The sequence below is a fragment of the Emydura macquarii genome, unplaced genomic scaffold (genome assembly GCF_026122565.2).
Source record: "Emydura macquarii macquarii isolate MOO-44397 ecotype Brisbane River unplaced genomic scaffold, CSIRO-AGI_Emac_v2 contig_1477, whole genome shotgun sequence".
Taxonomy (NCBI): domain Eukaryota; kingdom Metazoa; phylum Chordata; order Testudines; family Chelidae; genus Emydura; species Emydura macquarii.
Genome location: NW_027131614.1, coordinates 15,540,110 through 15,557,560, shown reverse-complemented (window position 1 = coordinate 15,557,560; position 17,451 = coordinate 15,540,110). Strand labels below are relative to the sequence as shown.

The following is a 17,451-nucleotide window of genomic DNA, read 5'->3' as shown; positions in this document are numbered from 1 at the left end:
TGATCGACTTGCTGCCCAAGAAGGGGGACCTCCGTGACCTTCACAACTGGCGTCCCGTCTCACTCCTTGGCACGGACTATAAAATTGTGGTCAAGGCCATCTCGCTAAGGCTGGGGTTCATGCTGCAGGTTGTGGTCCACCCTGACCAGACCTACACTGTCCCGGGCCGTATCATCTTTGATAATCTCTACCTGGTCCGGGACCTCTTGGAGCTCGGGTGTAGGGATGACCTGTCATTCACCTTCCTGTCCCTGGACCAGGAGAAGGCGTTCGACAGGATGGACCATGGATATCTCCTGCGTACCCTGCGGGTGTTCGGCTTCGGGCTCCATTTCATGGATTTTCTCTGGGTGCTGTATGCCTCCGCGGAGTGCCTCGTCAAGCTCAACTGGACCCTGATCGAACCGGTCAGCTTTGGGCAAGGAGTGCAACAAGGCTGCCCACTGTCGGGCCAGCTGTACGCTTTGGTCATCGAGCCCTTCCTCTGTCTCCTCCGCCGGAGGCTGACAGGGTTGGTGCTCCGTGAGCCAGAGCTAAGGCTGGTCCTGTCAGCGTACGCTGACGACGTACTCCTCGCGATCCAGGACCGGGCAACCTGGCGCAGCTGGAGGCTTGCCTGGCCATCTACTCGGCAGCCTCCTCCACCCGGGTCAACTGGGTCAAGAGCTCTGGCCTGATGGTAGGGCCAGGTGGTGGACGAGCTCCCTCCACCCGTGCTTCAAGCCATCCAGTGGAGCACGGGTCCTCTGCTCTATCTGGGCGTTTACCTTTCTGCCACCCATTCCTCTCCAGTGGAGAACTGGCAAGATTGGGAGGGCAGGGTGTCTGTGCAGCTGCGGAGTTGGACAGGACTGTTCTGGTGCTCTCCTTTTGGGGCAGGAAACTGGTGCTCAACCAGCTAGTCCTGTCCATGCTCTGGTACTGGCTCAACACCCTGGTCCCGACCCCGAGCTTCCTGGCCCACCTCCAGAAGACAGTTCTGGAGTTCTTTTGGCCAGGACTGTACTGGGTCTCTGCAGGGATCCTGAGTCTCCTCCTGGAGGAGAGAGGGCAGGGCCTGTGTTGTCTCCACAGCCAGGTCCACACTTTCCACCACCAAGCCCTGCAGAGATTCCTTTATGGTGCAGGTAGTCCCATTCCAGTTCCCTCCGTTTGACCCTGTGACCCCCATGCCCGCTCCTTTTTTCATTCTTTGTCCCACGCAATCAGTTTTGTCCTGGGTCCAGTGACTCCTCCCCCCCAAGGGGAGGGGTTTTTAGCAGCACAAGCCTGCCTACTTCCCGGCTCACAAATAGTCATACTCTTTTGTAGCCATCTGGCCTGACTTTACCACAATATGTATAGCTATGTATGAACTATGGGTTAATAGACAGAAGTGCTCTAAATGAGGTAATTCAGACCAGTAGTTAAGCTTGATGGGGCATCCTGACACCCACATCCATAGTTGTTGCGTTGACTTGTGCCATGACAACAGAGCTAGCTCTACATCTGTCCCCTCAGCAAGTCTCACTGATTGCAGTCACTCAGATGTCAGGCCTTGTTCCTTCTCTTCTCTTGGAGTTGAATCTCACAATTTTTTGTGTTAGACTGGGTCCTGGACTATAGAACCCCGAGGATCAATTGTGCTTACCCAGCAGGTCCAACTGGACACGGTATCTGTAGTTCTTCCCGTGGGGAGTCTGTGGCCAAAAGTAAATACAGTGATACCAAACTGCTTTCTTAAAACAAAGTATTGCTTAAATATATCAGTGGGAACAAAGCAAAACATAGGAGAGGAAGTTTTTAAACAGTGGACAATGTTCTCGCATATTTGTTTTACCATCCCCCTCAAAAGCCTAGATCTCCAAGCAGGTGTCTGTGTTAGTCTGTTCCCTGGGGAACAGCTCACTGACAATTATCTCTCTTCCCTCCAGTGTCTCTCAGTTTAACTGTTTAAAGTGCTCTTGAGCTGTATGCTCCCAACACTGGAAAAACACGTCTTATAACTTAGCTGGAAACTAGAAGTAACATCTTCACAGCTTACTGTGTGTTTACTGAGAGGTTGCTTATTGGAACCATTGTGTTGCCTCTCTATTTGCTTCCTAACACCCTTGCTACTAAACTAAACCAATTTTCATGTACAATAAATATTCCAGTACCCCAATGTAGATATTCTGTAGCTATCCCAATAACCACATGACATGCTGTATTCATAAATTATTACAGATCAGCCTTGCATCCTTCACAACTAGACACTGTGGGTATGATAGATTGCCACTGCATGTAAGCAGGGGACTAGATGCTGGATGTATGCGTGCCACCGAGCCCCTCTGAATGATAGTGTTGCCCCTTTTTGACCCAAGCAGCTAGCAAAGTTTGGGACCTTGCAGGTTGTTCCATTTTGGAGTTGAAAGTGATGACTGAAAAGGAAATATTGGACTCCATCTTGTTTATTTACAAGGAATGTACAAAGTCCTGCTTCTCTGAATGCAGAAGGAATGAAAATCAGGGGATAGCTTCTTTGTTTATAGCCCAAGTCTCTTTAGTCAGCACCCCCAACCCACAAGCTTTATCTAGGCTTCTTCCAGAATCACATTATGCTTACAGACTATTGCTTGACTTTCTTGGGGCCTCTGAGTCTCCCTCCGTTTCTTGTTCCCACCACCCACAAACTGCTAAGCTTTTTTCTACACCCATGGACACACCCACCCATCTGGTCAAAAAAACATCCAGTGAAACTCTCCTCCCACATAATGCTAATTTCTGGGCAGACTCAATAAAGCCTTGTTTTAGATGTGGCCCGTTAATTGTCTCTTCAGTTAAGGGCATGTTCATGCACCAGTATCAACGAGGTGTTAACTCAACTCAGAACAACAGCTTTATGTGCCCTGGAAATGATCCTGCAAAGTGCTGAACACTCTGGCCCAAATCCACCAATCACTTTAAGCATGTCAGTAGCCCCACTAAAGTCAGCTTAGGTGCTCAAAGATAAGAATATGATTAAGTATTGTGTTAGATCAGGGTCAGAGTGCTGAGGACCTTACAAGATTGGGGTCTAAAGAATTTGGGATGTAGGATAAGGGTGAGGCCACCAAATCGATCATTATATATACATATATCCAGATAGATATGTATATCCACCAGCCATTCCATCCCATGCAGGAGGTAGTATTCAAAAGCAGCAAGGATGATCAGCTGGTGGTCCAGGATGGAAATTTTTGGCAACATAGCACCCCACATACAGAAAGCAACAACCATGTAATTTTGAAAGAAGTGTCCGTTGGTTACTTATCTAGAGTGGATGTGGTGTTACAAGGTATGCCAGTACAAAACTTTTGTACCCATGTCCAAACAATCTTTTGTACAAGTAAAGAGGCCACAGAAATGTACTGTAGTTGTCAAGACAAGTTTGAAAGAAAAAATGATCGAGAAAGTGAGATTTGAACAGTTTATTTTAAAAGACAAAAACAAATTGTAGTCATGCAAAAGGTTTGTTTAACAAAATTATTAATAAGGCTTGTTACTTAAAGAATGTTGGTCTTGTGTTTTGTATTGATAAATGCACAGATTATTCATTGACACAAAGGTTTTAAATAACATATTCATTTCAGTAGAAGTCAGGCATACTATTGCACACCGTTGTACTAGCAAAATGCTAATGGCCTATGGACTCCCTCTCAATAATGGACAATATGACACCCTTTTTCAATATGTTTGCCATATACTACATGCCTAAGTCTGAACAACCTGTAGTTTCAGACTCATCTTCATCTCCACTGACAACTTTATGAAGATAATAACAGTCCTCACCACCAGTACACAGACAAACCTATGTGCATGTCATGCTCTGTCCTAAACAATTGCAGTGGCACTCACAGCTGGCATTTTTACACCCACAGATAACGAGCTCCAGGAGTCCTTCAGGGGCACATGTCTGTGTCATTAGTGTTGGAGAAATGTGTCCATCCTTGTCATGATGCCAGCCATGTCCAATTGGGAAAGAGGTGTCAGGCTGAGCTGCCATGGCATGGTTCCAGATAAGGGTCCGATAATTTTGCACGGGGTATGTTGCAAAAGACTATCATAAGTTTGGGAGAGGGCCTTGTTCTGGGCCTTTTTGTGTCAGAAAATCTTATACTGCACACCATTTACATCCGCTGAGCTAGCCGGTTGGGTCGTAAAGAAGTTCTTCTGATTTCAACTGTGCAGGAGGTAAATCCACCATAGTGTCAAAATTGGCAAGGCTTCTGAATTTGTGTGTATTCGTCCTGACAAGCATCCATGGCTTTAGTTTGCCAACCGTTGCAAGGCTGCTGGATGAATCACACCTGATCACCATGTTTACTGCTGGCAACATTCTGCATAGTTGTTGGCCAAGTTCAGCTGCCTTGGTGAGGGCTGATATAAACTTGGCTTTCTTTCACACCAGTATGAAAACAAATATCTTGAGTTGTTTCCAATTTGTGAATAAAATGTACACAGAGAACTGCAATGTCAGTGTCCAGAGACGACACCACTACATGAGAGTATTCTTGTGAAGTATGTGAAACTTGAAGTAGAAGCTGAGTATCTGCTTCTTTGTGTGATGAAAATTGATCTTCTTGGTCTACAATTCCATCGGAAGTGACCATGTGAGCAATGAGGCCATCCTTGACTCCATCTGCAATAACCATTTTCTGATCTGGGCCGAGTAAAGTTTCTGCTGTATCACACCATGATTCTTGCAAAAAAAATATTATCAGATGTTCTTGTAACAGGCTGCCTGGAGGGCCAGGCGACCTAGTGGTTGGCACACCTGATTTCTGGCTCTGTTTCCCTGGTCAAGATATCTCAGCTTTTTAGGCAGTGAAGACTGGAGGACCTGGGCCCTCCTACTCCACTGGGTCCCAGCCCAGAGCCCTGTGTGAGTTGACACCTGAATAGCGGTCACTTCAAGCAGGAAGTCTAAAGCCACTGTCCTGGGCTACTTCCTTCACTTTGTGGCATGGCCCCTATAGTCCAATTTGCTGGGGTAGTTTGCTACTCATGGTGCCCTCTCGTGAATCTTGGACAGCACCCTGACGAGGTCCCAGGCTCCTTTGGGCAGGGCAGCTATGAGTTTGGTGCAGCCAAACCCTATAATTTCTCTGGGCTACAGTCACCCAGTTACCTCAGTTGCTCCTAGGTCTTCTCCTCAGCCTCCCAGGGCTGGGAGACAGAAAATACTCCATGGTGGCTGCCTTAGTTGGCAGGCTAGCAATCCTTCCTTTCACATAGGGCCATAGCTAACTCCTGTTTCTTCACCAGTCAACCCTGAACTGGGCCCAGCTCTCTCCTTTTCTGCCCCTTCCAGGCCTGGCATTGGCTGCAGGCATAACGGGGCGAGGCTACTGGGCCCAAATTCTCTTCTTAGCCCCTGCCATGCTAGTGGGCAGTTTCTCCACTTCATAACAGTGCTTTATTCTTGGGATTTCCAATGAACTTACTACATTGTATTGGGATGGGTGTTTTGAAACCGTGGTTTTTGACTTTATTGGTTTGTGAGGATTGCTTTCATGCACGCTTAAAAACTTTAACTGAATCTTTGACATCATATCGATCAAAGACGAAATCTATTTTGTTGCAGCTCTCATAATTTTGTAGAAGCTGATGTACTATTCTAAAGCCCAGTTCTGCAATTTCTGAAAAGCTAGTTGCACCTCCTTGCCTGACCATTTGTATAACAGCCATGCCATCCACTATCCAAGCTGTGGGTGTGCTGGCCGGCAGCTGATACATTGACTCTTTTTCTTTCTCTAATTGAGGCAATAGATTACTTTTGCAGTTTTGTTCAGGGTACTATCAGAGTGCGGAAGGGTATATGGAACTGTGGAAAGTTCATGTGTGAAAACTTTTTTCAGATCAGTCTCTCTTGTTTGTGAAACTATTACAAGATGGCTAAACAAAAACCTGTCTGCACTGATACCTTATCACTATTGACTTTTGATTGCATCTTCTTGTTGTAGAAATGCAAATATCTTGATGTTGAGCACATGCAGTCGTCCAATGAATCCAGTGGTATTTGAATTCAGTTTGTATTCCACAAACTGTTTCCTTGCTTTCAGTCCTGTATCATTTACAGTTGCAAGCTTGGTAGCAGCCACGGCAGTTGCAACAATGCCTACTGCAGTGTTGGTGGGTGCTATTAAGTCAGCATTCAAATCCAATGGGTTCGTCATGGAGTCAGTGATGGTGTGAAATTTATTTATATCTGCTTCATAATCTTGCATGCAATGTGGTGCAGACTCCATGTCTATTCCTTGTAAAATATCTGAGTCCATTGTATCACACATTGCCTTCATGGATGTTGTGATAACTGAGTGCTCATGAGCAGCGATTAACTATTGAGCCAGAGCTCCTGGTTTCAAAATGAACCCCTCTCCACTATACCCCCCTTTTACTTTATTATCACAGTTTACTGTTTGTTCAAGTGCCATTCTGTCCAGACATTGCTGAATTTATTTCTAAACTAAGCCACAGTATGATTTCCTTCTACAAACTGACAATGAACTTCAAGGGTATAATCTGGCAGAAGCTTCATATCACCGATGTACACAAATACCCAGCAGGCATAGCTGATGCGGTCAAAGACAAAAAATAGTGATAGCATCACTACAACTGCCATAAGATGCTTGTCTCAGTTGCTTTCATATTCCGCTCTAATGTAACACATTAGAATGTTAAGCATTTCAATGGAGTCATCCCAGAAAGCAAACATTTGGAAATTGCTGTTCCAAAATTTTGGAATCTGTGCGGTATACCCTGCACATTCTTAAGGGCTGCACTGAGCTGGGAAAGTCTTGCTGTTGGACTTGTTGCATCATTATTCGGTACCACATTTTGACATTCCTGGAACTTTCTGTTGGTGAGGTCTATATCTCAATCAATCTCACTTGTACCCATTTACAAAATGCCTGCCTCTACATTCAGGACAGAGCCTCCATTAAAGCTTGTGGGCCCTCACTCTCCAGTTGTACGATTTGCCTTTAAGAAGCTTGGTTGCTGTGTTGCTACCTTACTCCTGCGATTCTCTAAGAGTGTCTCCTAGACCACTCTCTTCATACTTTTTTTTTCCCAGCTGTAATACATGAAATATGCTTTTTTTCAGAAATCACATTGTGTAAGCGGATCATAAATTCCACATATAGACAAAACAACAAGCAGAGAACATATCTAAAGTAATTTTTCCATAATGAAATCAATATAGCATTAAATCAATATATAATTGTACTAGGGCTGTCAAACGATTAAAAAAAAATCACAGTTCATCGCAAGATAAAAAACAGTCGTGATTAATTGCACTTTTAATTGCATTGTTAAACAACAAATAAATATTTATTGAATGTTTTTCTACATTTTCAAATATATTGATTTTAATTACAACACAGAATTATAAAGTGTACAGTGCTCACTTTATATTATTTTTATTACAAATATTTGCACTGTAAAAAAGATAAACAAATGAAATAGCATTTTTCAACTCACATGATACAAGTACTGTAATACAATCTCTTTATCGTTAAAGTGCAACTTACAAATGTATAGTTTTTTTTTAACATAACTGCATTAAAAAAGAAAACAAAGTAAAACTTTAGAGCCTACAAGTCAAAGCGTGAAGGGGCATATGAATGTTTAGCATATCTGGCACGTAAACATCTTGCAACGCCAGCTACAACAGTGCCATGTGAATGAATGCCTGTTCTCACTTTCAGGAGACATTGTAAATAAGAAGCACACAGCATTATCTCCCATAAATGTAAACACATTTGTTGGTCTTAGCGATTGGCTGAAGAAGAAGTAGGACTGATTGGACTTATATGAGGTGAATTGAAAACTACTGTGTCTTTTGTTTCTCTTTTTTATAGTGCAAATATAGTACGGATTTCAAATTTAAGCAGGGTTTTCCATTTGCGCCACGAGACTGCTACAACAGTTCTGAGATTGCAGTAGTGGTCACATTTTGATTATTTAAACTGCCAGCACATTAAGTCCAATAGTCAGTTTTACAGATGGCTTTTACTTGAGTTGAGCTGAAGTAAAATATTTAGATTTAAAGCAAAAGAGGAGTAATCAATATTAAAAATATCAGAAGCATGAAACATCGTCGTTGCTAATGCATATGAGAGTTAGTGATAGAAGTGCCTTTTAATCACAAAGCCACTTCCTTAGTGTTGTCTGCCCTGTGCTTCAAAATCATTCTGTTCAGCTGTAATGAGGAGGGACAGAGGATGAGTGGTCAGATGCAGAATTAACTGGGATCAGAACCTGTGGGCTTAGGATGTAATGGAGTGGAAAACTAAGGTTACTGTGCAAATTGTAGACATTGGTTAGCAGCTGATGCTCCCTCCGGATAGCCATACAGTTAAAGCAGGCTTCATTAACACTGGAACACATCATTTGCATCTAATGGGGATTAATGACTCTTTGAAATTAAATATTAGGGAATGTACAGGCTTTTTTTTTATGCCAACATCATTGCATCAAAATTGCAAGCTTAATTGAGTGCAGGGAATTAGGATGAAATATTCTTTATTACAGTCCCTTTTCCCCCCAGAATTATGTACATTATATTTTAATTATTTGCCAATAAGTTGTTTGAATTAAAGTATTTCATCTCCACTTGTGAAAATGGAAGACTTAGCTGGGAAAACCGATAAGAACTAGAGCATACTTGTTCTTTTCAGAAAGTGGAATGGGACTATTTATTACACTGGTGTTGTTTGTTTGCTACTGTGTGCTAGGTGCTGCACAAATAAGAATGAAGATAAATCCCTACTCTTTACACCACATCTGCCAACAATAGGTTCTTGCACCTTCCTGGGAAGCTGGCCACTCACTGTCTGAGACAAGATACTGGGTGGACTCTGTATCTGATCCAGTATGGCAATTCCTATATTCCAGAAGAGCTCACATTCTAAACAGACAAGATAAAGAATTGTGAATGGGTCAGACAAAATGTAGTGTGTTTGACCTACAATTCAATAGTTCTCCTCTGCGTATTCGTCATCCACTAAAGTTGCATAGTCAAAGTCACCCAAAGTGGAACCTTGAAAGTTAAGATTCCAATAGTATCATTAACTTAGCCACATTGCACATGTGTAATTTTCTATCCCTGTATTTTCTAGTTCAATGTGTAGCTTAATATATTCTTACTTTTGTTATAAAATGTATTCCATACAACATGAAATGCAGCCATATTAATTTTGCTGTTGGACCTTGAACATCTGTATTTCCTGGTCTTTGGTGATTTTAATCATGCAACCACAATATTTTTGCATGTAATCATACTGTACATAAAGTACATACACATATATATGTGAAAAGTGAATGTAGGCAGGGATTTATTGAAAATAGTTTCGAACCTACCTATCTGTTCAGCTACCAGGAACATTACGACACATCTAGAATCACTACACAACAATTTAGGATGGAAATCGTCCAATTGAAACCACAAGAAGATTTTAAGTAGAATGAAATTAGGCCAGGGCATCGGTCCCCATAAATCTATAGGAACTTTAATGTTGTTGGCTTACATTTTATCTAAAAGAGAAAATCTCCAATAGCTCAGTGACCTCTGACAATGACTGGACTTCATCTCTGTGCAGACAGCCTGCACAAAGCTTATGCACCACTTAGCCACTAGAGTTTTAAAATCATAGTATGTTAAACAGGCCTTAAGTGGCGCATAAGGTCTTCTGCTGGCCCTCTGCATTGGGTGAATTTCACACAGTGTGGTGAAGCATTGCTTCGGTACTGCCTGAGAGGTAAGAACATGATGTATGGAATCACTAGCATTACTTCTCCTTTACACACCTACAATTTTCCTGGAACATTATCATCCATGTACTGTTCAAATTTAGTGTGTGAGATCTAACAAGGCTGCATAGTGAAGAGGTATGTCTTATAGCCTGATGGAACAAATAAATGCAAGGACATGTGGTGTGATTTTTAAGTGAAGAAGGTCCACAATCCTAAAGCACTGTGCTTTGCGCTCTCTCTCTCTTTGGATTCAAGGTGTGCTGTTATATAGATGCACAGAGCCTGGGACACAGTCAGTAGTAAGCTTTAAAAAAAACAGCATGCTTTTGTAAGAAAACAGCAATTTACATTACATTACCTGCTGGAAGATTGAGTGTTTTGAAGCAGTTGCTTAATGGTTGTTTTTAACATGAGAAACCAGTATGTGTTGCATATTGAAAAATTGCAAGCACCATCTTTGACTTCCTTAACAAACATTTAACTTTCATTTAACACTGAAACGAGTAAGCAATCAGTGGTGCAGTCTAAGCACTTTTCAAAGTAGTAGTTTTCTGAGCAACTCTCAACCCAGTTCTGCAGAAACACCCAGAATAATTACACTGGTACTTACAAGCTGTACATTGGGAGAAACAATCTTTGGATTTTCTGGTTCTGAATTTAAGCAAAGCGTTTAAGCCTGTTCTTTACTTTAAACATGAGTAATCCGCAAAGCAAAAGCACTTAAGCGTGCACTATTCAGCAAAGCACTTAAGCGTGTACTTAAATCCCACTGACTTCAGTGGGATTTACACATCTGTTGAATGTTTAGCTGACTAGAGATGGGATTATTGACGAGCTTAAAGTTAAACACATTTAGGTTCTTTGCTGAAACTGGGAGTTAGCCCACATGGGTACACTTCATAGATCATTTAACCTTTTAGTTAATGAATTAGAATATAACATTGCAGTTCATTATCTAATGCAATGCAATTGCTTAAATTTCTGAACTGGTATTGAGATGCTGTATTAACACATTTTCCACAAGCTTGATATGTGGCATCCCAAATGAGTAGTGGTGGTGTTTCAGTACTGTATGTTATGATGTACTGAATGTTAATTATTTGTTCAAAATTATATTCATATTGCTTTCTCGAAAACCACAACACTTTCATTCTGCCTAAAATGCTGAGGTCATTATGGCTCTGGAAATGAACACATTTTGCTTATTGTTAAACTCATCTAATTTGGAAGCTTTTTGAGCAGGGATTATCATATTATAAGTAGGATTGGTAGAGTCAATTTTATATGCATTTGAAGGATAATATTGATTTTTATTTTTAGCATTTTTTTCTATTTTTATCTATTTACATTTTCAGTTGTGGGAAATTATTGGGGAACTCAGACAATATGTTAATGATGGTAGATACTGAGATCCAAAAAATTAAATCTCTATAACTCTTAAAACACAATCTGTCAACATCATGTTTCAAAACATACAAAATAAGTTCCTTAAACAAGAGTCTCAAGTTCTCTCAAGCAGCATTTTTCTTACTTTGCCTTTCTGTAAATTTAGGTTATTATTGATGGAAATATTTTTTCATCTCTTTGTGTTTGTATGGTGAAATTGATGTTTACCGACGTTTACAATAAAAATCTAATCCATCTAATTATAAGTGTTTGTATGGTGTCTAGAACAATTGGGTGGGTAGACGCTACTATAAAACAAAAAATTGTTAGCGTGTTTTTTATAATTTATTAGCCATAAACAACATTTTAGTCTGGAAAATTAAGAGACACAGAGTGGATCAATGTCCATTATATCTCATTTCACCTTAGTTTTCATTTGAGTTTCTTTATTTCGGTTAACAATAGTGAAACCAGTAGTTGATTTTTTTTTTTTTTAAAGGATGGCCTATATGACTCATTATATAGCTCAGGTATTTCCTAGAGAGAAAATACACTTTGGCAACTGTAAATGATTAATGTTTTTTTCAGGCTTTCTTACATTTATAACCATCAGCTTGTACAGCTGAACCATTGCCACTTTGTGGAGTGACATATTAGAGGCCAAACTAAAGCACCAAATGATTTTTTTTTTAGTTTACACTTATAAAATTCTGATCTCTTCTGGACAATTATTTCTCTTTTGCATCTGCTTTTGAGAATCATGGTATGGCACTCTGGCACTCACCTTCACCCACAGATGCTGAACAAAAGTAATGATACAAAACTGCCATGATCCCATCTTTTGTACAGCAGAGCAGAAATTTGATGGTGATATGGGTGTTTCCTTCTCTCATTGTACCTTTAGCAGCTTGAAAGTAAGATAGATTCCACAAATGTCTCATCTTTAATTACTGAATGAAGGATGATAATGGCCAATGAAGTCAAGAGGACTTATTAAGCACATTCTTAGGTGCTTTGCTGAATAGGGATAAGAGTAGAGTTGGATGACAAATTTTAAATTTAAAAACATTGTCAAAATTTGCAAAACAAATTTGGGAAAATTTTTCCAAATTTTCATCCATCTTTAGATGAGATTAAGCACGTTTGTGTTTTTTCCTTTATAAGATTTATTTTTAAAGAAGTACTATACATAAATGTATTGTCTCACTCTTAAAAAAAACAAACAGTTGTCTTTGTAATGGTAAAGTTATTTTACATATCATATTTCTGGCTTGCAATGATACATGGCTTCACAGTTTGCTTATAGGACAATCCCTACTTAAATGTTGTTCTTCATGCACCATGCAGAATAATAGGCAAACAACTACGATGAAAAATTCTCTTAGGGTCAAATTCACCCCTTGCGTGGAGGGCAAGTAGGAGGTCCATGCATCACTTACATTCCACTTAAGCCCAGAGGGAATCAAGGTAGAAATCCCTAACAAGGTTTCCATAACTAAATATCAAAGGGGAGACTTTTCCATGTCTTTGAAGTATAAAGAGAAAAGACCATCAGTAATGTGTGATCTCCAGATATGTACTTGAATGTGTTCCATATATTCAGTAAGGGGTATTATCTTCTTGAAGGGTGACATTCATACCTGTGCAGAGGACCACCAGCACAAAGTGTATATACTACATAAATCCCACTCAATCTCTCAGGGTTTAAATCTCAGAATTTAAGAATAAGGCTAACAATGTAATTTTCTGCCTACCAGATATAGTGCTTATGTTGACAAGGTGACTATATCCCCATTTTTTGTATTGACAAGCATAATATTTTTTTTTACTTCTCTGTATTACAATCTGCCTATTGTGAGCCCAACGAAACATACACTTCCCCTTTCTCCTCTCCTATTTGATTTAGCTCTAGAACCTTTAGCCATTGCCATCCAAGCAAATCAATATATTTATGATACCAGAGTGGGCCAAACAGAGCACAAAATTATGCTCTTTGCAGATGATGCTCTTATACTTGCATCTAAGCCTGAGGTTACCATTGTTAACCTTCTAACCACTATTAATTAGCCTTTCAGGATATAAAATTAATTGGGCTAAATTGGATATCTTATGTATTAGCAAATATGCCCACAAATGCCTTTTCTGAAATTGGGACTGTCAGTGGCAGTGTTCTTATATGAAATATTTACTGATTCCCAAAAATATTCAAGACATCTCTGAGATAAATCTAGAACCAATTATTGCCCAAGTGGCTAACAATTTGGGGAGACTGAGTTAATTAATTCTCAGTTTGTGGGGTAAAATTAATATAATGAAAATTAATATCCTTCCCAGAATTTCGTATGTCCTGAGAGGTCTCTCTATCTCTATTTCTCTAACTTATTTTAAGAAATTCAATAATATTTTCAGAAAATTCCTTTGGGGCGCAGGTAAGAAACCTAGACTAGCTCTGAACAAATTGTAGATCCTCCTATCTCTGGGAGGATTTTTTCCCAACTTAGAAAATTATCTTATCTCTTTTTTGTTAAGCCTGGCAACATTATCACTGTTGAATACGATCAAACATACATGACTTGGGGTTCAGATTGAATGAGGATTGAGAACGCCTTTCAGGCATCGTAAAATCGAATTATAGATTTGATGGCTCCAGAGCTCCCATAATAATGCTTGGGAGGCAACTTGGTCAAACTTGGCTAGAAAGTTCTGCTTCCATCCATTCATCCATGTAGAGGCAATCCCATGAAGCAAGCCTAGCCTCAAAATCAGTGGCTGAGGTTAGCTGAGGTTAGTCCTGCTTTGAGCAGAGGGTTGGACTAAATGACCTCCTGAGGTCCCTTCCAACTCTATGATTCTATGAAAACCTTGATGTGGAAGAATTGGATGAACAGAGGAATTATGTTGTGTTGCAGCTAATTGACAAAGATAAATTTAAACCATTTGAAGATCTTCAACAATTTAGCGTGACCTACTCCAGAGCATGGAAATATCTCTGGCTAAAGCATTTACTTATGAATGTATTTGCACTGGATGCATTAGAAGCTCCAGAACCTCCAAAACTATTATTTTGGAGAAAAATTCCTGGATTTACTCAGCCAATGGTACTCAGAAAAAGCTACCAAATGAAATGAAATGAGTAAATCTATTCAGTTTGATGAATTATATTTTCTCATACTGGGCAACTTCGAAAAGTACATGACAAGAGTGTATAAAATAAAGGGGCTTGTTGCACTGAGCAAAACATAAGAATTGCCATGTATTGGCTCTTGCTTTTATTTATAATTACCTTTTACCAAAGCAGAGTTGTCTGTCAAGTTTTATTTCAATTCAATAAGATATCATCCGACAGTGAGTGAAAAAAATCTTCTAAAATTGGATCAAAGAATGATGTTCAAAGTCAAAAGACAAATACCTCACCTAGTCTAAACAATGACATGGCAATGGCAGAAATCCTGATAGCTTTGTTTGGCAAGGACCTCTTCTTCCACAGAAAGCTAGACTTGTAGGGCAGCTTGTCAAAATAAGGTTCAGTAGGTGAGTCTGTAAAAGTATACCCACAACAGCCCACATTTGCATTTACAGCTAAACATGTGTATGCCTACTTACTGATGTACATGTGAAAATGGGATGCTTTGTGGGTACAACTAGAAGACAAGCATTTTTGCAGGCACATCTGGAGCGGTCTTCAAAAATTTGTTAGAATTGTGCCACTTTTACTGCTATGCTGGGCCATAAAGATGAAAGTGAGTGGGTGAAAATATGCATATTATACTGATAGATTTATACAAAATATTGGATATTTCCACTAGACCTGTTGTCTCAAATGCATTCTGTAAAGATTTATTTTAGATCTCTTCCTGTATGAATAATACTGGGTGTAGGTGACTGTCACCTTTGCCTACTAGAAAAATAAATACATTCTGGAGTCACTTTCTAGTTAAGTAATAATTAGATTGTCATTGTAAACTCCCAATTTCTTTTGGACAGGGACTATTATTTGCTATATGTTTTGTAAAGCACCTAGCCCAGCAGGGCCCCAGCCTGGTTGAGGCCTCTAGGCACAACTTCAATGTAAATGACAAATGAGATTTTTCTCTCTCTTTTTTTATGGACTGGCTTCATATTAGAAATGTTTATTTATTTGTTTACGTATTTAGCTTAATTTTCCTAAGTGATATTACATTATTTCCCATTTTCACCTTCAATAATGTTGTGTCAGAAGATGATTTCATCCCTTTTTTTCTCTCTGTCTCCTAGGAAACTGATCTCATGACCTTTAACATTTCAATGCACCGTTCTTGGTGGCGAGAGCATGGGCCAGGCTGCATACGGAGAGTGGTGCGCCCTTCAGCCCCTGGGATCCTAGATGAATACTCCTATGTCTCTGTGACAGGCTGCATCATTGACTTCCAATACCTCGAGGTCATTCACAGTGCTATCCAAATATTACTGTCTGTAAGTTTCCATTTTCTGTTATCATCAGGTTTTTTTTACCACTCCTACTCTTCTTTATTGTGCAGGTTACATGCTATTGCTTCTGTTTACTGAGTGGATGGTTTCAGTAACTGACCAATAACAGTACAGATTTTAAGTTGCATATTTGAAATGTACACTGCTCTCATATGCTCATGTCTGATAACAGCCCTGTATTGGGAACATAAGTGATTTATAGGCCTAATGCTGGCTCTTTGTATGGGAGTGAATTTCATCCATAGCAAGTAACACTCAGTCATTAAAAAGAAAGAAAGAAAGAAAGTGAAAACATTTTTTCTGGCATCTAGTCCTAAAAATGGACTGTGTTTTTCTGGAGCTTGCAACATGGTTAAATTTCATAACAATTTTTATGTAACAAAAAAATTATTAGCACAACAAATTATTTTATCATGCTAACTCTGGTCCAAATGAATGGGAAGGTGAACACTTTTATTAGATAGGGAGTTAGATTATCTATAACATGAAATCCCTCAAGGGATAAATATTGGAGACCAGTCCAGGTAGATAGTTCACTAACAATAGTTCACTCTGCTTTGCAAAGGTTCCTTTTTACTTAAATATTTTAATTAGTATATAAAAAGGAACAGTTTTATATGCACAAGATAGAGCATCTATGAAGACCCTGCTTAAGGCAATAGTCTATGCAGTCACTCTTTTACCTCTAGAGTGCAATGTAATGTGATGCTTGCTGTATATGCATTAGAGTGGTCATCATTAAAATGTCATCCTCTGCCATCAGTTACTATGCCAGATTTAAGGTCTGAAACCTGATGCTGATCACCCATAGATATCAATGGGAATTGCAGGTACTCAGCATCTCTCAGGTTTAGGCTCTTTTCCTTATTTTAAATTCAGGAAAATCTTGTCATATTGTGGAGTAGTGTGGTAACTGTTGTAAAGGATGACTTTTTAAAGGCAACCTCAATAGCACTACACAACAATAATGCATGGTAAATTTCTTTTTGATGAATATATCCTTATATGCAATGCCTTTATTTTTAAAAAGTCAGACATGTCCTCTGTGCTGAGTGCCAGATTTGGGGGTTATTTGGAGATAGATGTTCTTATTCAAAACTGGAAATGTTAAATGGGGAGTGGGAACTAGTTTTCATAAGACGATCTCTGAAGTCCATTGAGAGTCTTCTATTTACTTCAATGGGCTCTGGATTAGACTCCGAATGAGTCATTTTAAGATGTCCATGTCTCTGGTCAGTAAACAAGTGTATTTGTCAAGAGAATCTGTATTTGGTTAGAAGCAGCATGGCATCAAGTTCAAGTACTTTTGTGTTTTCCTTTTCCCAATTCCCTTTCAAGGGCTCTGATTGTACCAATTAGAGTAGACACCATCATCTAGGAAATACCTAGATGGCACTATATGTAGTGGACTCTCATGGGCCAACAGGTACAATTAGTAGAAACTAAAACCACTCATGTGGAAGTACATCACTCTGGCCATTACCAAAAGCAGGTATATCAGATAGAGATAGGAAAAAGGAAATAATGAAGATGAAATATTTGCTGTCATGTAGATTAATAAGTAGTGAACAAAGCTGTCTAGAATAAAACAAACCAGAAAACAGTCAACCTATCATTTATTTGCCATAGACTATTAGAAGTCACTATCATTAAGCAACATAAGGCATGACCAGAAATATATATTATTAAAATGAAGTTTGACACCATAATAAAAATTACAGACTTCAAGCTTCATTCAATAACAGCAATTATAAAAGTTAAAAGGATTATGAGTTCGATCCAAAGCTTTTGTCGGCTCTGAATCAGGTTCTGTGGGGACATAGAGCTGGGTGTGGGTTTTGA

At 39.6% G+C, this 17,451-nt stretch overlaps 1 protein-coding gene across 6 annotated transcripts in view; it reads left to right on the top strand.

Annotated features, from left to right (window-relative positions):
* The window catches only part of NKAIN3 (sodium/potassium transporting ATPase interacting 3), a 463,496-nt gene that overhangs the window by 330,215 nt on the left and 115,830 nt on the right, over positions 1-17,451 (top strand). For all 6 annotated transcript variants that reach the window (XM_067553700.1, XM_067553697.1, XM_067553703.1 and 3 more), the window contains one exon: positions 15,397-15,594. In XM_067553700.1, coding sequence (XP_067409801.1) covers positions 15,397-15,594 — 198 coding nt within the window. The remainder of the gene's footprint in view (positions 1-15,396; positions 15,595-17,451) is intronic.